This window comes from Myxocyprinus asiaticus, chromosome 25, assembly GCF_019703515.2.
Source record: "Myxocyprinus asiaticus isolate MX2 ecotype Aquarium Trade chromosome 25, UBuf_Myxa_2, whole genome shotgun sequence".
In the NCBI taxonomy this organism is placed as follows: Eukaryota; Metazoa; Chordata; class Actinopteri; order Cypriniformes; family Catostomidae; genus Myxocyprinus; species Myxocyprinus asiaticus.
The window spans coordinates 21183446-21205719 of NC_059368.1; the positions used below are offsets into that span (position 1 = coordinate 21183446).

General features: G+C 37.4%; 2 protein-coding genes across 3 annotated transcripts; one reads left to right on the forward strand and one right to left on the reverse strand.

The window, feature by feature from the left end:
• Positions 1-686: 686 nt before the first annotated feature.
• Positions 687-11110, reverse strand: zbtb2b (zinc finger and BTB domain containing 2b). Of its 2 annotated transcripts, XM_051655015.1 has the most exons (4): positions 10233-11110; positions 9810-9915; positions 7316-7496; positions 687-4164 (listed from the first exon to the last, which is right to left on the reverse strand). In XM_051655015.1, the coding sequence occupies exons 1-4, from the start codon at positions 10341-10343 to the stop codon at positions 2718-2720; spliced, it is 1845 nt and encodes a 614-aa protein (XP_051510975.1). In that variant the 5' UTR covers positions 10344-11110; the 3' UTR covers positions 687-2717. The 2 variants fall into 2 exon arrangements, with proteins under 2 accessions (XP_051510975.1, XP_051510976.1); XM_051655016.1 differs by lacking the exon at positions 9810-9915 and having other exon boundaries at positions 10233-11108.
• Positions 11111-14443: 3333 nt separating this feature from the next.
• Positions 14444-22179, forward strand: armt1 (acidic residue methyltransferase 1). The gene is made up of 5 exons (XM_051654917.1): positions 14444-14759; positions 16483-16588; positions 16825-17066; positions 18039-18204; positions 20285-22179. The coding sequence occupies exons 1-5, from the start codon at positions 14707-14709 to the stop codon at positions 21062-21064; spliced, it is 1347 nt and encodes a 448-aa protein (XP_051510877.1). The 5' UTR covers positions 14444-14706; the 3' UTR covers positions 21065-22179.
• The last annotated feature ends 95 nt before the right edge of the window (positions 22180-22274 follow it).

Genomic DNA, 22274 nt, shown 5'->3' on the forward strand with positions numbered 1-22274 from the left:
GTATGCTATTTCTTCATTTTTACCACTGTAACAAAGATGTCAACATTTCTTTTATAACAAATTATTATATAATAATTTTAATAACTTAATTATTTATAGAAGATAAGCTACTTTATACATAAGATGAAATGGTCAGAAAATAAACCCAACTTCAATTTATTTCTGCAGTGTTATAAGATGATAGAGATATGTAAAAATAGTAAAGCACAAAGATTTAACATTTATTATTTATATAACTTAGATTAAATTATTGTTGTCTTTTAAAACCTGTATTTTCTCTTTTGCTATTTTGAAAATGTTTACGTTTGCTTTCAAAAAACAAAACATGTAGATCGTGTAGCACAAGTCTACCCTTATCGCTCAGTTTTTGCTTAAACCATTTACGACCTTACCCTGATAAAGGAAAACCGTTTATGGGGTTTACATGAAAACGTACTCATAACTTTAAATGTAAAAGTAGCAGTTAAAGCATATTTTATGTCATATTTATAGTTCCCTGACTATTAATATGGAAAGTGGCTTCAAAGGCAAAATACTTAACCTCATGGTTAGGTAGAATGCGTAAGTTGTGTGTGTGTGTGTGTGTGTGTGTGCATGTATGTACATCTTACGACTGTACAAATTTGTCACTAGCAGAAAATAATGAATTACTTAGTAATGTTATTAAAAAATAGCCTACTGCACTCTTCAAAAAACATAAGGATTTATTATCCGTTATTCACAATGAAAATGCAAAGAAGGTATTTTTTCCAGAGACAACTGTTCATGTTCCTGAGGAGTGAGAGATCACAGTATGTTTGTCTTGGCTTTTGGGGTTTGTGCATTTGAGGGGCTGCCTTTACCCTCTCCCCTCCCTATAACTGCCTCAAAGAATTACAACTTGCATATGTACAAACATTAAAGAACTGTAACAATATAAATGAAAAAGGCATGACATTACACATATGATCAAACATACAAGGAACAGGAGGCCTTGGACAAATTCATTTTAGTCACAATAAAAAATTTAAAACCCTGGTTATAACAAAACATTATTATACCCCGACTTGAATTCATTATTCAGTAGTAATTTAACTCCCAGTGACCTGTAAAGTATATTCCTACAAGATCTCTACAAATAGAAATGAGAAAATATTTAGCACTGAATGTAAATTGCCCTGGTTTTAAATGATAGACGTTTCCTGATGTAGAACAATTATATTAATCAGAGTAGTCAGGGTTCTTTAGTAAATATCAGTGCTTTAACAGCATGACCTCACTGTCAGTTTCATTAAAATGAACTAATGTCTTCAATACCAAGACAGCCAGTACATATAAACTACAAGTACACATAAACTTGTGCTACACTAAAATGGATAATCATCCACAATAAATGCAATTATCAATACACAACTTTTGAGATTATAAAATTCTTTGTAAATACAGCACTGTATATAAAATTTGAAAAGTTATAAAACTCAAAAATAAGGAATTTAAGAGCATATTCAAGCAAAACATTTGATGGGGAAATAAAAGTAGAAAAAAATTAAATTGGCGAACATGACAGAAATATCTCCCTTTAAGCAATGTTATGTACACATGTAAGATTGTCCACAGTGTTTTCTAAATTCACACACAGTAACAGCTTGTGGATTAAGCATATAGTCCAACTGTTAACACGTTTACCCACAATGAAAGCAACAGAACATGTGAAGAGCCTGCTGCATCCAATCAAAAGAAAGATGATTTTATGGCATGGATGTTTATCATCTATGTGGTATTGGCACAAAAAACAACACTGTAACAAATTGACAAATTACACAAAATGCCAATTATAGGCAAATATAAAATAATAAAAAGTATATTTGACACGTGCTCTGGCACTGCAGAAATGAAGGTTATTTACAATTACACCTTGCTCTTACTAACCCAAAGCACTTAAAAAGAAATTAGAAACAGTGTCAGAAAGAAAAATATCTCAAGCAAAAATTCTGTCAGATCAATGTAACTCCTTGGAGGCACTGACAGCTAAAACTGACTTTGATCCTCTACCCTAGAATTACTCTTTGAATGCAAATTTCAGATAAGTCTGATACTGCATGTCCAAAACGGGAGTAACAGCTGAGGTAGAGAAGGATACTTGTTCCATAAATCAAGCCCCAAACTTAGCTGCTCAGAAAATGACACTGAGATATTGAGATTTTGCTTTGTCTGGAGACACCATACAAAATACATTACTGGAGATTCCACCATGACACCCACAAACTAAGGATTTTCTTTATTTAATTTTTATATATTTTCTTGAATTACCAAATGCAACCTAACGTCTAGTCTACGTCTGATCCGCACATTGTGATCAACGTGTGATTACAACAGTTCACTACATCCTTTTCCTGTAGACAGTTAGTCAGAGGAAGAGCTTTAACCACAAAACAAACTGTGCAAATGACCCGAGTAAACCAGTAAAAATCTTGAAAGAATTCTAAAATTAAGTGAATCGGAAAGTTGGTCTCGGTGGAATAATCATATTGTAAATCTGTTATAAATATAGTAACCAAATTGATGAGTGTTGGTTCTGCATTAAAATGAACAACACAGAAAGTAGAAGTACTTTTCAGTAGAAGTAGAATTCTCATCTGTGCTGTTAGCTTAACTTCTGATTATAATTTAACCCCAAACAATTCAAATGCAATACATAAAAAAAAAAAAACAATACTCTGAAGTGAATGCATGTGGAACTATTCCACAAAGCATGCCTCAGTTTTGATGGGTGTTATCAATGGCCCACCACTGGATGAATCCGAACCTTCATCTTTGGCCAGGTTGTCACTGTTTAGCCCACTAACTCCCATTCCTAGAGCTGCCCCACCAGAGAGAGCCACCTGGTTGAAGCACAGGTGTTTGATTACCTCATTGGGACTGGAGAAGGTCATTTCACATACATTGCATTTGTAAGGTCTCCCTGATGAGCCAAGAAACAGCGCCTCCATTTGGCTGGAGTCATCAGCTGCACAAAGCTCCATACTCTGTCGATCCACCATGGTGTACGCTGGCTCAGAGCCCTGATTCATGCAAACGTGTCGCGCCGCCTGGTTCGCCCGGCAGAAGCTTTTGCCACAGGCGCTGCAGCGGTAGGGCTTGCCTGTGTGGATATACATGTGCTCTCTCCAGTGGCTCTTCTGTATGAACTTGCGGCCACAAGTGGAGCACTCATATTTCCTGCGCTTCACTTCCCGCTCCATGTCGGCCGCACCCTCTAAGTTGTCGATGTCAGCAATATCGGATGGAGGCGGCGTGTCCGCCTGGGGCTGCGCTGTACACAGGCTGACTGCTGTTGTTGTAGGGACTGGCATTGCAGTTTCAGCATATGGCGAGTCCTTAGAGTACAGAGGCTGCTCACTGTCGCTGGCAATGTCCACGATGACAGGGGTGGCTGCAGCAGCTTCATTGCCTCTAAAAACTTCCTCCACCTCTGGTGTGGCAGCATCTCCAGTCGCCATGGGCGAAGCTGCACTGCCTGGCTCTAACACCAGAGGGAGCATTGCCTGAGTGTGTAAGAGCAGGTGCTCTCGTAAGGCTCCTCGCTGGGTGAAGCGGCCACCGCAGACATGGCATGTGTAATGCTTTCTCATAGATGAACTTCTTCTCATAATGCTGGGCTTCACATGTAGAATTGTGTTGGTACTCATGGAGCAAGATGGGGTCTCACCTGCAGATGTTTCCGTCTCAGCGCTTTCCCTCAGAAACTGATTGGTGCTTGCAGACGCCTCTACCTCCGTTTCTGACAGAGCGTGCCTGTGCTTGGATCCAGACCGTGTCAGTGAGGTAGCAGCTTTATTTGTGGTCACAAACTTCCCATCGAGCAAACCACTGGCTTCCAAATCAAATGGCGAAGACAATTGCGTTCTCGCTGGGAGACGGTTTGTGCTCGAGGCCTGTTGGTCTGATATTTGAATGCCATAAAGAGAGGAGGAGAGAGGAATGCTGACTTCAGGGTGAGAGAAAGCTGAATGGCTAGCTAGACTGGCCTCCTGAATGAGAGGGTAGGCATGAAGAAACTTTACGCCCTGCTCCAGACGAGCCGGGTCTATCAGCTGTGTTGCCAGTTTGCCAGTATACATCAGATTGAGGAGGTAGCTGAAGATGTCGGGCTGAATGTCTGCAGGCTTTAAGCGAACACAGTCACTGGTGAAGAGGATAAAGAAACAAAGATTCAAACATTGGAGAAAAAAATATTTAAACCAAACTTTGTGATTTAATGCTTGCGCTTAGCATCAATTAAAGGGATAGTTCACCCAAAAAAAATTCATCATTTATTCCCCCTTACAGTATGCCATCTCAAACACATATGACTTTCTTCTGAACATAAACTAAGATTATTGAAGTATATAATATGTGTGTTTGTCCATTTAATGCGAGTCAATGGGGTCCAAAATTTTCAAGCTCCAAAAAGGACATTAAGGCAGCATAAATGTAATCCACATGACTCAAGTGGTTAAATCCATGTTTTCTGAAGCAAAACAATCCATTTTGGGCAAGAAACAGACCAAAATGTAACTCCTTTTTCACTATAGATCTTGTGCACGTGTCAAGTGTAATTGAGCTTCAAATCATGATTATGCCAAGGAGACTGCAGATGTCAAGATCTATAGGGAAAAGATCAATTTTGGTCTGTTTTGTCACTCACAACAGATCGTATCACTTCAGAAGATATGGATTAAACCACTTGAGTCGTATGGAGTACCTTTATATCCTTTTTGAAACTTTAAAGTTTTGGACCCCATTGACTTGAATTATATGGAAAAACAGGCATATATCTCCTTCAAAAAATCTTTGTGTTCTGTAGAAAAAAGAAAGTCAGTATGAGATGGCAAAAGGGTGAGTAAATGAAAGAATTATCATTTTTGGGTGAACTATTTCTTTAAATACAAACTGTATTATAGACCTGAGTGAGGTGTTGTGCTTAACCCATAACAACTAGTGCCCGACCAATATATCGGGCTGCCGATATTAGCCTTTCAATGATATATCGGTATCAGCTTATATTTTACCGATATGAAAACTTTTTTTCAGAACATATAATGCAGAAAACAATTATTTAGAATTGGTGTCATAGCGTAGTTTGTCCATTGTTTACAGAGCTGAGCTGACAGTGGCTCTGCAGACAGGGCGGATTCAGCGGTGTCATCACAGTAAGCTGTTAACTAGTTTGTTAAATACATACTGGAAACTTAATAAAAAATGACCCCATCATTTTCCCTTTTCAATATAACTAATATAATGTTAACCTTGTCCCAGACAACCATGTCACTCATGTCTGTTTGCCGTCACAGGCAATCCACACTCCAATCCAGAAGGGGGCACACGCGGTAATGCAACGCTGTTTGCTAACCGCCACAACAGGAAAAAGAGCAGAAGAACCACCATCTATGCACAACCCAAAACAAGAATGGCTTCTTTTCATTATTCTGTTTATTTTGTACTTTTATAACACAAGAGATGCTTTTCAGTTTTGTAGCTGATTGTGACCAAATACCTTTTGTTTTTTATCAACCTACAAAAAAATATGGCCTAGGCAAGAGTGCATTCTGTTTACTGCTTAATACACTAAAGGAGGCTGTACTGTACCAACTACCTCAGGGGGTACTAAATGCCGCTAGGTAGAACAAACTGTAATTTGCACTACTGTCTGTTCAAAATAAATGAAAAGGAACCTAGCATTTGGGATCTGTTGCTTTTTCCTGTTGTACCGAACTCGTATCGAACCGTGACCCCAAAACCGAGGTACGTAGCAAACCGTGACTTCTGTGTACCGTTACACCCCTAGTAAACATGTATTCACCAAACTGTTTTGTTCAGGATTCACAGTTTGGTACCCCCTTCAACCGGACAATTCCAGTCATGTCATTTATAAAATGTAATATTTAAAAGTCTGGTTTTCCACCATTGAAAGTTTCCTCTGAACTTGTATAGCAGAATACGGTGTAACACCAATGCTTATCTGTTTATCTCTTGACTCGGCAGTATTAATATAGTCAGCATTTGACATACTAAATAGTACTGGTGTTTATTTAGCTATTTATTTTATTTCAATTTATTCTTTATTTTAATGGTCAGCATTTGACTGATAATAAACATACAGTACTGATGTTTATTTAACTATTTATTTTATTTTTATTTATTCTTTATTTAAATGGTCAGCAAATGACTGACAATGAACATACAGTACTGATGTTTATTAAGCTATTGTATTTTTATTTATTCTTTATTTTCTCCGTGTTCATTTCTAGAATTTGTTGACAATGTATAATAATAATAATGTTAAATATTCTTTGATAAAAATATTTGTTTAAGAAAGCAGCCTTCTGAGTACCTTTGCATAGTCATATCGGTGCAAAATCGGTGCACAATCCACATAGAAAAGGTCTGTTTTCATTCCAGCTCAAAAATGAAATATATCGGCCACCATATCGGTAATCAGTGAATTTCCCCCCTCTAAAATCTGTATCGGTCTCAAAAATCCCATATCGGTCGGGCTCTAATAACAACAACATTTAATTGTACTTTAAACAGAAAGAAATAGTAATAGTACAATATATTTTTTTTAATGTTTAAAATGATATACACGCACATTAGATGAAGACTCGTGTGAAAAAGCTGCTTTATTCTACACGATTATATTCTATATGACCAGCCAAATATAACATGCTCTATCTCAATAATAATCAATCATGGCTGACTGTGAATGGCACATTTTTACATATCTTATTGTTCTCAGTCTCAGTCAGTACTTCTGTTTTTTGTGTCATGATGTGCTAGATGTCAGTGCAACATAAACAAAAATATTACTAAATGCACCTTTAAGTTAAACTTTTTGCTCATGTCATCTTGGACTTACAGTGACACCTATTGGTGTGGATGCAGAAAGTCAAAAGTTTTCAATTACAGGTGCCATTGTAGAAATGTACTATTCACAATCAGACATGATTAATTTAAAGTGTCCAATAACAAGACGGTTACTGAGATTAAGCGAGTAGCATTTAGTTGGTCATGTGATTCTAAAATGGCAACCCCAATGAGGGCACCCCTGCCCCATGTACAATAAAACAGCTTTTATAAGGTTACTGATACGGCTAGATCTTCATCTCATGTGAGTGGTCATGATTTATACATATGTTTCAAAATTACAGTTCATTTCTTTAGGAGTAAAACTTTTTTTAATGGGGAAAAAATTGAGTGCACCTTTAAATAAAGGTCACACACAAAATGGATGTTTAAAAACCAATAAACAAAAAAAGTTTTTTGGCATGTATTAACTAGGTGTGAACCATGTTACCTGTCCTGGTGTATAAATAGCATTCTGAAGTAGTTTGAGAATGCAGCCAATACGGCCTTGTGTGCTTTAAAAAAGACGTCACCGATGGCGACCGTGCAGTCACACAGGAAGCCAAACTCCCTCTGTGCATTGAGCTGCTGTAGAAGGATAAGACCATGATTGGCCAGCTCCATTCTTCCACCTACACAAAAAGGGCCAGAGATGACAGTCAACTTCCTGTCTGCTACAGACCACAATGCACCACAAGAAAATAAAAAGACTAGGTGAAAGAAGACCTTTAAGTTTGAAAGTCTTTTGGCATCATTGACATCAGCAGTGAGCAGTCATAAATATTATAAATCCATCATTGCAAAATTCTTATTAATAATAAACACTAAATCCATTAAAAGAGTCATAACATGCTTTATTTTAATATGTTCCTTGAGTGTCACTTTTAATATCAGTAAAAAAAAATTCACACAAAAAAAATTATTATTAGCTCAACTGCTCAACACTACTGGGCGGGGCTTCGGATGTGATAAGGTAAAGTAGGCATAGATGTGTTGTTGTGGAGGCAGTCAGATGCAAATGTCTACTACAGTGTGACATCACAATGTGGAGAAAAAAAGATAACGAGTGATTTTGGCAGCTTGATTTCAACTTCCAGTGAGTATGACGTTTTGAGTTCTGAAACTTGCAGTAAGTTTTTAAAGTACAATGACCTCATATGTTTAAAGATCAAGGAAAATGTTATTCCTCATGTCATGGCCCCTTTAACACAATAATCAACAACAACAAAAAAACACTGTATTGCTATTCCTCAAATATTTGTTAAGGCAAGCATCACTATTACCTCTGCTTATTAGTTACGGATTTAAATAAACAACATACCAAAATGATGGGAAGGATTTTTTTACTCAGGAAAAATCAATATGACAAAGAATACAATTAGATTATCAAATCATGAGACTTGAGTTTTAAGAGCTTCCTGCTAACTTCATTAGACAAAACATTTAAGTGAAACTAACTGGTTATCAAGACACTCTGACTACTACCATCATGTGATCGCTTTTTGTTGTTACCCTGACAACACAGCCCCAAAAGAGTACTCATATACCAAGGGCCAAACATCTGAACCCTGATCTCAAAGCTTGACGTGTGAGGTTATTAACCCTCATCAACCTCGACCAGCTCAGCAACCTCTGTGCCTTGGATGGCCACTCTGTTATGTCCATTACCCTAAAGGTCAACCACAGGGTTTGTGTGTCACATTATCGGCTCTTCAGACAGCATTCCTGCGGCTACTTCCACACTCAACCTCTCTGGAGTGGATGTGTCCACATAGCCAACAGCAAGGGTGCTCATAACGTCGATCGCTATCGACCGGTCGATCTTGTTAACAGGTCAAAATGGAGTAGAGAGAAATTACACAAATAACAAAAATCTTAAAGGGATAGTTCACCCAAAAATGAAAAATCTCTCATCATTTACTCACCCTCATGTATTTAAAGAAAAACAGAAAAATAGACAGTAATCATAAATGTCATCCATACGACTCCAGCGGTTCCGGCTGCTGACCGGAAACGACGGTTTATAGTTAAAAAGTACTTAAATATGGATATTTTTTGTACCACAAGCGATTGCATCGCTTTAGAAGACATTAATTTAACCACTGGAGTCGTATGGATGACATTTATGATGACTGTCAGTTCTTTTTGGAGCTTCAAAAGTCTGATCGCCATCCACTTGACCTACTGAGCTGAGATATTTTTCTTTAAATGTGTTCTGCTGCAAAAAGAAAGTCATGCACACCAAATGATGAGAGATTTTTAATTTTGGGGTGAATTAACCCTTTAAAGATCATCTTTTTTTATTTCCTCACAAATTTCCAAAATGCAGGATGGCAGGGGAAGACTCATTCATATATGGAAAGCCCTTGGTGATTGGTTAGCATAAGGTTAAGGGGAAGGGTTGGGTTATAGTTTCTCTGACCAATCAGTTATCACTTTCCTCATGAATATGAATTCCCCTGCCATCACATGTTTTGGAAATGTACTTGAGAACTTGAATCAGTGTTTACCTAATTTACAAATGAGTTAGGATTAGTTTTGTTATTGAGAATCATCAAATTTTACTGGTATTGGTACGACTACTGAAATGTTGGTATCCTGACAACACTACCTACAATGCATGCTAGATCTTACTAAAATGGCATCATGAAAAAGTAGATCTTAAGCCATACAAGTGTGAGCACCTCTGGCCTACAGACACAATTCCACTGGCCTTTGACAGCACAGGCTGTCATGTTGCATAGCTGTGCATGAACAATTCAGTCACTTGATTATCTAGTTTTCCACTCCATAGCCAACCAGTGTTTATTAATCAACTGAAATTGTCATAATAAACAAATAGTGCCATGACATTTTTCCAAATAGTTTTATGAACAGTTTAAAGAAGTTTCAAAATATTAAGAGATTAAAACACATGCATTTTTACAATCCAACCCAATACCTACAGTTTAACTTGCTCACGTTGTGGTGTAAACTGTCTCCGCCCACTTCAGAGACACGTGGAAGGGACAGCTCTCCCGCAGAGACCGACCACTTCCGCAATTTGTTTTTCTATGCAAATAGAAAATAAATCGTCAAAAACTGAAAGGTGACGACGCGTAGACGTCTAATGCTCACCCAGCACATGGTCCAACGACCGCATTGCGAGTATAGCAGAATAATTGACAACAATAACAGCTATACATAGAGAGAACGGAGGTTAGCGAGCATCTGCTCAGACACGAGAAGCTAAATTAAACGGTGCTTCGTGAAACGGACACACACTCACGCGCACGGGGGGAAGGGGTGGTCAACGAATATACCTCTTTAACTAAGAAAACCCACAATCAGCATACGATAAACACGGATATGTGTAAGCACACACGTACCTTTCCTCCGCTCGAGCGTGTGGAGTTTGGCGAGTTGTTGTCTGTTACCGGGTGGGGGGGTGGACTTATCCGTTCGGCTCGCAGCTGCTCTGTTCCTCTCAAACGCAGCATTGGCGGCGATGGTCGTCGTCGTCGGTGTTTTCCGGTCGGGTTACGTTACAATCACATGACTGTCTAAAAGGGCTTAAAAACAGCGGTTGTAAAACCCACTTCCCTGGGATGCCAAAACAAACGGTCTTTGGCGGTAAAAGCTGCCAAATGAGAGAAGCGCTGAGCGTTACGGTGTCATTCCCCTGTCGTGTTTACGGTGCGGCGGAGATTTATGTTGGGCAATCGTTCATTCAGTGTCTCGTTGGTGAACGTTACACGTAAACGGATTTTGGTGGAGTTGGACAGCCGTAGGTCACCCTACCCGCCCCCACATGAAGATAACGTGTCGAGACAGATGCATATTTGCATTTCAGTTGACAGACTTTGCAATTTTACACCAGAGAAATGAGCACACGAGAAATAAGCTCATAATGTGAAGGACTATACGCAATTAAGCTTATTATTTTTTCACAATATTTTTGTTTTTCAACAGTATTTGTATTTAAAACTAGCTGACTGCTTTACTAAAAGTTTTATAAAAAAAAAAAGATTTTGTTAAATTAATTTAATACAAATATTAAATAAATACATTCCATGTTTTAACCCTTGTTTCGATCACTTTGTCTGTGTTAAAGCCAGCTGCATAAATTTTGCCAAAAGTGTGTATTTTTGGGGAATTTTGATATTTCAACCTCAGTTCCTATAATACATCTATAATACACCGTGTACACAAAATAGTTACACTCAGGGCCTTCAGGACAAAAATGTCCCCATTAAAACGTCAATATTTGATCCCTGTGCCATTAAAGCATAAAATCATGAATTCTGTGATATTATGCTTTCATTCCGGAGCCCTGGCTTCAAAATTTAAATGTTTAATATTTTCCACTAGATGGTGCCATTTTTCTCATGTTTAGTCTATGGAGCAAATACATGCTTTTTTCCTATTTTCTGTTTGTTATATTATAGAGTACTGCAGGCCAATTAAATAAATGATGCAGCTAAAATTGTGTGGGTGTGTTTTGTACGTGTGTATTGAGAAATTTGTGTGTGTGTAAAAAACAACAGTGACATAATATAAACAAACTGGCATTTAAAGGGTTAAAATCCTGAAAATTAATGAATATTTGGTAGTTATGATCAGGACTGGTGTTGGTTAAAAAATCTAAGTCAGTGAAAGTGGAAAATAATATTATATATAATATTATTATTGCAGTTTTCTGACATGGACATTTTTGTCCTTTAAGGTCCTGAGTGTGAGATTTAAAAAAAAAAAAAAATTATGCATCAAAATCAATGTTGTTGCTAATCATTGACATATCCCAGACTGTGATATTACACACACAAAAAAAAAATTCCCCTTAGCATTTTGTATATGGAAAAGAATAATTTTTTTGTGTTTTATAAAAAAAAACAACAGTGACATTATATAAACAAACTGGCATTTAAAGGGTTAAAATCCTGAAAATTAATGAATATTTGGTAGTTATGATCAGCACTGATGTTGGTTAAAAAAATAAACTCATTGAAAGTGGAAAATAATATTAATATATAATATTATTATGGCAGTTTTTTGACGCAGACATTTTTGTCCTCTTAGGACCTCTGAGTAACTTTTTTTATTGATGCACAACAGTTAAAATGAATTGCCGTTTATTGAATAATCATACAAATTATATTGGAGAGCTTTTGCAATTTTAAGACAAACAGCTTTTTAAACTGGACTTTTTTTTACCTGTGTATTTATGTATTTTCAACAGAATGTTATTATATTGCACGTGTTGTTTTATTTGATTCATTGAAGTTATTTATGACAATTAATATTTTAGGATCAATGTCAATCAACATTGTTTCCCCAAAAGCATTTGTTTGAAAACCTTTTTTATTTTCTAAGGTGTTTAAGTAAAAAAGACATTTAGAGGATCTGCCTTGGTGTATATCAGAATCAAAGAAATAAAAATGTGATGACTTTATTTCATTTTAATAGACTCAGATCTTATCCTGTGTAACGTTATAGTAATTATGTTCTCATTAATCAAGCAATCTCATTTTAACAAATCAATGTAACCCTGACCTCTAGTTTTGAGAAGGTAGTTTTCACAGTATCCTCAGCAAATGTTTATTTTATTCATAATATTGTCTTAGTAATACTGTCTAGCTTTATAACCTTACAAGCCTTATATTATTTTCCTTTACAAGAGATACTTTTTGTGAATGATTACCCTGAGTAAATCATTGGGTCCATTTTATTCTAAACAGTGCAAGGGGACATAGTGAAAAAGATTCAAACTAAACTTGAGTCCAGAGATACTGAGCTTGAGTTATACTCAGTGAAACAGGATGTGAACTGGCTTGACCAGGTCTGCCAGAGATGTCAGGAAGTGTGGGGGAGGAGCATGTACAAACACAAAATTGTGAATATTATTCACAAGATCTGCATGGAAATGTTAGTAAATATAAAAGTGTCGTCTACAACCGCCTGGACGTTTTAGAGTGTAAAATGAGGATGCCAGTTTCAAATAAAGTTTTGGGTTTTGCAAAAAATAACAAGGAAAGGGAAGTTGGGGGGGTGTCTCCATACTGAGAAAACATGCTATCTGTTAGGGACATGTAGTCTGGTGACAAAGGCATTTGGGACCATGGTTAGCCTACTAGTTTCTGAAAATCACATTAGCATCCTTAAATAAGTTTTAGTATAAGAAAAATGGCTGATGTAGTGAGTAGACAGAACACAAAAATGTAGGAGACATCTAAAAGTTAGTATTTAGGAACAATACCAACCAAGCAGCATTAGTAATCAATTGGTTACACATTCTGTTACTGGAGATTACACTGAGATATAAAACAGACCTTGTTAATTATGTCTGATGTAGATCATTGACTGTAAATCAGTGACAACCCCTTCATTATTGGAGGTCTCTCTGTCATAACAAGGTAAATCCTGAGCCATTGCTCACAAGGCAGATTCAAATATATATGTAAATTGTATTTTTGGCACTGCAGTGCTAATTTAAACACTATTCGAATCATGTAATGACATTTTTGTGTAGCCAACATGGCTTTTCGACCAGCATTTCTTTGCACGGCCACAAGGGGACAGTGGTGTCAACGGTCGGTCAAGAGATGTGGACGGTTTGGTTTGAAGTTGGCTGAAAATACCAGAGGTATTTTATGCTCGGATAAAAACTCAGCGTTTTTACCATAGGAGAAAGCGTAACGGTAAACTAATGTGTTACGACAGTAAGCCACCATTTGTGGATACCATACAAATGAATGGGAAGAGCCGTAAACTGACACCTACCTGTCGCAAAACTGTTTGTGTCTTCTCTTATAAAACAGTAATTTTATAATAATAAATTCCCCACATTGTTCATTCCAAAAGTGTTTTTAGTGTTAAGCATGTTTATTCAGCACATTGAAATATCTCCTCCATAGCATCCATTAAAAACTGCCTCTAGTCTTACCAGTGTACCGCCCGTAGAATGTCTATGGGACTTGGCATTGTGTATAGAGCGCAACAGTGACCGCCCACTTTTTCAGCCGTCTGGGTTCCGGAAGTATTTTTCCCATTTATTTCTTCCATAGATTATTTTTTTATAAAATCCTTCATAAAGGAGCTGTAAGCCCTGAACCAAACCAACCAGCATCGAGGAGAATCACAACATCACTATCTTTGTTTTGATGCAATATCGTATTTGAAAATCGGACATAAAAATAAAGATACAAGGCTGTTAAAGAAATGTCTGTTTTACAGTTCTACCCATGTTTTGAAGAACTAAACTGAATATGCAGAAAATAAGCAAGACTTCGGTCCAAATATAAATGATCTGAGGCATTATCCACTGACAACTTGACTCTCCATTAACTGGATGTCCCATAAAAGTTCAGGCTGATTGGTGGAGCTTTCTCTGCTGTACCATGGGTAATGTAGTTGTTTATCATGAATTATTTTATCAAACACGATTTTAAAACAATGAAGTTGAAATAACACAGACCGAAGCATATACCATCGACGAACAACCTCGTAGCTCACAGTATATCAGTCTTTATAGGTTTATAATTATCGTTGAAAATCAATTCGTCTATGGGATAAATGAATGGGATTTTTACTTCCGGAACCAGACTGTTGCGCTCTATTGTTTGCTAACCTTGAAGTATCCTTGATAGAAGGGCTCTGATAATACTTCGTTAAATGTAAAATAAACAATTTGCGTGTATGGATGCTTGCGTATCCACGCATTATGCAAAGAGTGAAGGGGAGAGAGAGGGAGTGTGTGTTTCAATGAAAGGATTTTTAAACCACATAACATTGGGAATTGGTCACCGAACTCTCTTAAATAAAGTTTCTGTTGAAAATCTTCACTAGTCCTTCCTGTTTGCAAAGATGGATGTAGAGGGAATGTTTCCTCCGCAGTCGCTGTCTGCTAAGTTTGAGGGGTATGTGTTTATAATCATACAACTGCTTTCATGGTCACTATTTACGTCATCTGTACATCATTTGGATACATTAAGGAATTTATCGTGTGTGTTGTTGAACAACAATGATGCTTGCTGCATTTACTGACCAGCAGGCAGGTGCAACCTGTAAAGGACTGTCCTGTCCCTAAACGTAAGGCGTATTTACATAGACGAGTTAAGGCTGCTCTGGTGCCTGCTCAAAATGTTGTATAAAGGCAATTGTCATCGTTATGTAAATGCATCTGTGCCTGCTCTGATCAGCATTAAAGGGGTTGTTCACTCAAAAATGAAAGTTCTCTCATCCTCATTTACTTACCCTCATGCCATCCCAGATGTGTATGACTTTATTTCTTCAGCTCAACACAAATATTTTTAAAAGAATATTTCAGCTCTGTTGGTCCTAACAGTGCAAGTGAATTGTGATCAAAATTTTAAAGCACCAAAAATCACATAAAGGCAGCATAAAAGTAATCCACACAGCTAGTTAAATCTATATATTCAGAAGTGTTATAATAGGTGTGGGTGAGAAACAGATAAAAGTAAGTCCTTTTTTACTTTAAATCTCCACTTTGACGTTCTTCTTCTTTTGTTTATTTTGTTTTTTGCCACCTGCTGGGCAGTGAGAAAAATTTATAGGAAAAAAAGGACTTCAAAATTGATCTGTTTCTCCCCCACACATATCATATTGCTTCTGAAGACATGGATTTAACCACTGGAGTCTTATGGGTTACGTTTATGCTGCCTTTGTGATTTTTGGAGTGTCAAAATTTTGGTCACCATTCACTTGCATTGTGAGAACCAACAGAGTGGAAATATTCTTGTAAAAATCTTTGTGTTCTGCTGAAGAAATAAAGTCAAACACATCTGGGATGGCACGAGGGTGAGTAAATGATAAGAGAATTGTAATTTTTTGTGTGAACTATCCCTTTAAATAGTTTGTGTAAATGTTCAGAAATGCCACATCAGATGCCGCTTCTGTGCCACCTTTGCAATGTAAAGTTGGATCTAGTTAGCTGCCTACTTAGACAGCATTTTTGGCATCAAAGGCGCCTATAATTCCTAAAAAGCGGTCTAGGTAGTCTTGGTTTGGAGACAGATCTCCTTGCTTCCAACCGCCATGCTGCTGTTTTATGTAATGACATTGACATAACCGCTGCTTATTTATTGCCTTGAAATGAAATGAGGACTTTGGGATGCAGTGGCCCAGTGTTTAGATCTGTCACCTCACAGCAAGAAGGTCCCATGTTTGAGTCCTGGCTCAACTGGGCATTTCTGTGTGGAGTTTGCATGTTCTCTCCGTGTTTGTGTGGGTTTCCTCTGGGTGCTCCGGTTTCCCCCACAAGTCCAAAAACATGCAGGTTAAGTGAATTGGACACTCTAAAACATGCCCCGTAGGTGTGAGTGAGAGTTGCGTCAGGAAGGGCATCCGGCATAAAACCTGTGCTAAGTCAGATATGCGGATCACAGCTGGTCCGCTGTGGCGACCCCTAATGGGAGCAGCCATAAGAAGAAGAAGAATGGAATGGGGACTTTAATTATTCAAAAATAGATTTATGCATTTCTTCCTCATTCTTCAAATTACTATTGCTAAACCAAGTTATGTCTCTCCATGTAGCAGGCTTTTCCAGAACTAATTTAGCAAATTTCTCACAGAATAACTAAATAATATTTGCACTTGTTCAATTATTCACTTATTTTCTAGGTCTTTTGCCTATCTGACTGTGAGAGACAGACTACCAACCATACTGACAAAAGTGATAGACACATTACATCGCAATAAGGAGAATTTCTTCAAAGATTATGGAGAGGTATAAAGGATCTTTCACCACTGATGTCTGCCGTTGGTGTGATCTCCAGTCTTTACATTTTTAATTACTATAAAGTGACATCTTCATTTGAATTATTAAGTGTATTTGCATGATTTGCACCTAAGATTATTTTACTTTCATTATTTACACATTTACTTATCAGTAATTTGGGGCCAGAGATTTTTTGGAACTGACAGTTTTCCCAGGTTTAACTTGTAGGTAATCCGGTTCCTCAGGCAGGGATCGAGGCAGAGAAGAGCGCCATTTCCTTACTGTCCAAGATGAGGAACGAACTGCAGACAGACAAGCCTGTGCTGTCTTTGGCTGATAATGCTAAGGACACGGAAGCCTGGAACCAGTATATGCAAAGACAGCAGGACCTGATGGAGGACAAGCAACCTGTCAGCTGGTTCAAGTCTCCATGGCTCTATGTGGAGTGCTATATGTACCGGAGGATCCAGGAGGCTCTGTATCTGAAGTAAGACAAGCTTAGTATGTTATGATGAGCAATCAAAAATCCTCACCACCGTTTTTAGATTCAATTTAGATCAGAGGCGAAACTGATCAGTTATTTGAAAAGTGCAACCTGAAATGTACTTAGAGACCCCATGGTTTCATTCCTGTGTTGATGTATTTCCTGTTGAAATAGGAAATTGGGGATGGGACATATCAAATGGCTTTTTCCTTTATTGATAAAATATAAAAGATAGTCTTTAGTTAACATCACAGCCTAGAGGGAGGGAGTATTGTCATTCTAGAAAGCATTTAATTGGACTGAAATTTGTATACAGCCCTAAATGCAAGATTAGTCAGAAGAGAAAATTGTAAATTAAAAGTGTGTACATTCCAAAAGTTGAATTTTGGCAACTTTTTTTTAAAGGTGCACTCATTCATTTCTTTTGTCATCTGGTCTGACACTGACACCGACACCTAGGGGTGTGGATGAAGTATCATTTAAACACAATAGTTTTCAGTTACCGATGCCATTGTAATAAAATTACTATTCACAGTCTGCCATGATTTAATCCATAAGTGAAAGTGTCCAACAACAGGTCTGTTACTGAGATTAAGTGAGTAGTATTCAGCTGGTCATGTGATCTCAACATGGCAGCCATGGCACATGATGGTCATCTCATGTGAGTGGTCATGATTTTATATAAATGTTTCAAAAATATTATGAATTTCCTTAAAAGTGAAACTTGTTTTTGAAGGAAACAAAATTACTGAGTGCACCTTTAAAGGAGTACATTAACATAGAGGTTGCCTCAACACTAATAGACATGAAGTAAAAGCCACAAAACTCCCAATTTTGATTTAATGGGGCCTTTAACTTTCTTAAACCAAGGAAAATGTGTTTCTTGGTTAATTGTACTCTGCTTGTTGTAGTTGTATATTTTAAATGGTCTAATTGTTTTTTCATTTTGTTTCTTTTTTCATGTTGTAACCCAAGTCCACCGATGAATAATTTTGACGTGTTTAAGGAGGGAAAAACGCAAAGCTTCTTTGAATCTCAACAAGCGATTATATCCCTCTGCACATACCTTCAAAAACTCATTACCAACATGGAGAACATGACTGAGATGCAGCTGCGAGAGCACTTTCTCAAGTTGTTACAGGTTGGTATGTCCAGCTGAAGTGTATACTGAATGATCACTTCCATCTGAACTTTTATGGGACATCCAGTTAATGGAGAGTCAGGTTGTCAGTGGATAATTATATTTGGACTGAAGTCTTGCTTATTTTCTGCATATTCAGTTTAGTTCTTCAGAACATGGGTAGAACTGTAAAACAGACATTTCTTTAACAGCCTATGACCCCATTTACACCTGGTATTAAGATGCATTTTGGGTGATCCGATCACATGTGGTCAGTGCTAAATACAGATCTAAATGGGGTCTAAAACATTTTGTGATCGAATCATAAAAAAACAACATGCAAATGTGGTCAAAAACGCATGTGACCACATTGCATTTGCAGTGTAAACGCTAATCCGTCTTGAATGCATCCCAGACAGCAGTGAAGCACCACCCCTCACCTGTAAATCAACCTCTGCACTAAAACAGTGTAAACTTTGCTGGTTATGAGCGGCTTTAAAACTAAAACGTCTGATCGGAATATTAAAAAAAAGGCGGATACATACACAAACACAAGAATGTGATCGGATCACCCGAGATGCATCTTAAAACCAGGCGTAAATGGGGTATATATTTCCTTAAAGTAATAGCTCACCCAAAAATGAAAATTCTCTCATCATTGTTCACCCTCATTCCATCCCAGACTTTATTCTGCAAAACACAAACAAGGATTTTTAAAAGAATATCTCAGCTCCGTTAGTCCATACAATACAAGTGAATGGTGAGCAGAACTTTGAAAGTCCAAAAGGGACATAAAGGCAGCATTAAAGTAATCCATAAGACTCCAGTGGTTAAATCCACGTCTTCTGATGCAGTGTGATTGGTGTGGGTGAGAAACAGATCAATATTTAAGTCCCTATTTTTTTTATTTTTTTTATTTACTATAAATGTAAATTTTCACTTCCATATTCTGGTGTGGTAGTGACTTTCACATTCAGCCACCTACTGGTTGGGGCTGGTCAAAGGTGGAGATTTATAGTAAAAAAAAAAAATTGTTTCTCACCCACACTTGTCATATTGCTTCAGAAGATATGGATTTAACCATTGCTGGGTGAGTAAATGATAAGAGAGGGTGAGTATATGATAAGAGAAGTTTAACTTTTGGGTGAACTATCGCTTTATGGGTTTGTATGAGTTCTTGACATGGGATTGAATCTCCCCTTAAATGTTTTAGAAAGTCCAAAATCACTCCTTCTGCAAAGGGTATACTCTCAAATTGGGGTGTAAAGATTCACTCATCTCACATGATACTGAATTCACGATTCTCTCACGATACGTTGTTAGCCATAAATGCTGGAAACTTGCTGGAAACTTGAACTATGTTACAGAGCAAATCAACAGTGATCTATCTGTATCCTCACGTTTCCTTGGTTTATCTGTATCCCCTTTGTGCTTCTTCAATTAACATCTATATAATTTAATATGTAACATCCGTAAAACATTTATTATGTTTATTTAGAGAAATTATGCATCATGTATAATGCCAACACATGAAAGGCCTACACTGACTATGTCCTGTTGTTCAAACTTTTTGTCAAAAATGTATGGTCGAAATTTTATAAAGTTTTAAGTCACGTCGCAAATAATTTTTAAAATCCTCGATGCGACTTGTCAAATTTTTGTATCGTGATAAGGTATATTGTTACACCCCTACTCTCGTTATATGCTTTCTATAGATTTACTTTGACATTAGAACAAAACAGAAGCAACACTGAGTTAAAACCTCTGTGCTTGTTTTGTGTGAAGTTGCAAGATTGTAATTGAGTTCAATGAGTCCTATAGAGCGATTACCATGGGGCAACACCTGGAAGAGCAGACTGTTAAGTTGTTAACCATGTGTCTGAGTCACATCTTGAATTTAGAACAGATAATCTTATTACTCCAAATTATATCCAGTTTGTGGAGCCAAGTAAAATGCCAAGGGGTGGCTCTTGTCCTCTGCTTCATGATGGCATGATTTTTAAATAAAGAAATGGAAGGAACTTACTCTGATGTATTTGTGTACTCTGTCATTATGCTCTTCACCTTTAAGTAATTTGGTTTATTTGTGGGGGTTTTGTAGGTCTCCTTGTGGGGAAACAAGTGTGATCTGTCCATCTCTGCTGGTCAGGACAACTCTCAAAGATCTAGTCCCATTGATTCTCTCCCTGATCTCCAGCGCTTCATACTAGTAGATGACTCGAACAAGATTTGGTCAACACTGGTTGCTGCTCAAGGGTCTAGAGACTCAGGGAAGAAACATGCAAGAGTTGACATTGTTTTAGACAACGCTGGTTTTGAGCTTGTTACCGATCTGGTCCTTGCCGATTTCCTTGTTTCTGCTGGACTTGCCAAGCAAATCCGGTTTCATGGTAAGTCCTTCCCATGGTTTGTCTCAGACGTCACCAAACAGGACTTTGAGTGGACCATCATGCAGACTATGGCAGCCAATCATAAGTGGATGTCAGCCAGTGGTGTCCAATGGAAGCATTTCATGAAGGAGGGCACCTGGTCCTACCACGATCACCCTTTTTGGACCTTGCCACATGAGTTCTGTGATATGGCAACCGATGCGGCTGATCTTTATACCATGCTACAGGGCTCTGACCTCATTCTGTTCAAAGGAGACCTGAACTACCGCAAGCTGACTGGTGACAGAGAGTGGGAGCACGTGGTTCTGTTTGATAGAGCATTGAGAGGGTTCCAGCCTGCCCCATTCTGTAGTCTCAGAACATTGAAGGCTAATGTTCAGGTAGGCTTACAGCCGGGCGAGGCTGAGAAGCTCAACTCTCAGGATCCAGACTGGATGACCAATGGCAAATACGCTGTGGTTCAGTTTTCTAGTCCACACAGAGAACAGTAATGTCATTTTTCAAAGAAAAGCTTTCCCTGCAGTCATACGTAGTCACCGACTGAATAAAAGGCCAAGCAGAGATGAAGTAATAAAATGCACTTACTGCTTTTTCCTGCTTCATTTACCGCATGCCAAACAAAGTTCTGTTGTCTTGTCTTATTTTGGCTTGAACTTGTGTCCAACAATTGTTTTGGTAGGAAGCAAACCATGCAATGAACTCTGCAGCTTCTGCCTATCAAACACAAATGTTATTGTTAGAATGATGAATGAGTTTTTTTCCTCTCTCTCTCTCATAGCTCATTAAAAGACTTGTCTGTTGGCACTGCTAATTTTTATTGTGTACAAGTGCAGTTACTACAAAAAGGTACAGATGTAAACATTACCTATGCTGCACAAGCATATGGTGCAAAAATCTATGAGTTTCCATAGATGTGTTGTTTGGGTATGTTACACATTAAATACAAAAAGGTATTGAAATTGACTTTTAACTTCCAAATGCATTTGTCCCAAAGTCCTTGAGTTAGTGAGAAAGGAATATGCATTATGCATTTTAGGCAATTTGTGCAACATATGTTCTATAGTGTTTGCATTTTTTATTTATTTTTCTAGTGAAACATTTTATAAGATTTGCATTGAGTACATCATTGGAAAAAAATATAAAGAAATGGAATTTTAATCACATACTGCTAGTAAGGCAACAACAAAACAGATGTAAGTTGATAAAATGCTTGTACCCTTCCAAGGTTTTGTTTAAGCCAAGGACTAAATCATAATGATTTCCAAACTTGAATATCTGGTGAGATAATTTTACATTAGCAGTACACATCTTTTAATGTTAAAGAGTTTACTTGTTTACACTTTGGATTGAGTAGCACTATGTTACAAAAGTTTACCAGATGCACCATAGTCTATTGTGTTGGAAATTGTAATGATTGTGTTAATTTTCTATTTAAGCTTATTTATGAGCTTGCTGGAAACAGGATGTCAGTCACTAGGGGTGCATTGGTTCTGCTACTGTACTCATGTACTCATTAAAATGCCAATTCTTTGTTTTGAAAGGTGAATGCAATTGAATGAAGTCTAGAAAAAAAAGAACAACAATAAATGAGCCAAAAGACATAACTCTTGTTTTTTTGTTTTTTGTTTTTTGAAATCTTGATCTTTTTAAATGTAATCATATTTAACAATAGATTTTGGTGAGTGCCAGAGATGTGTTTTA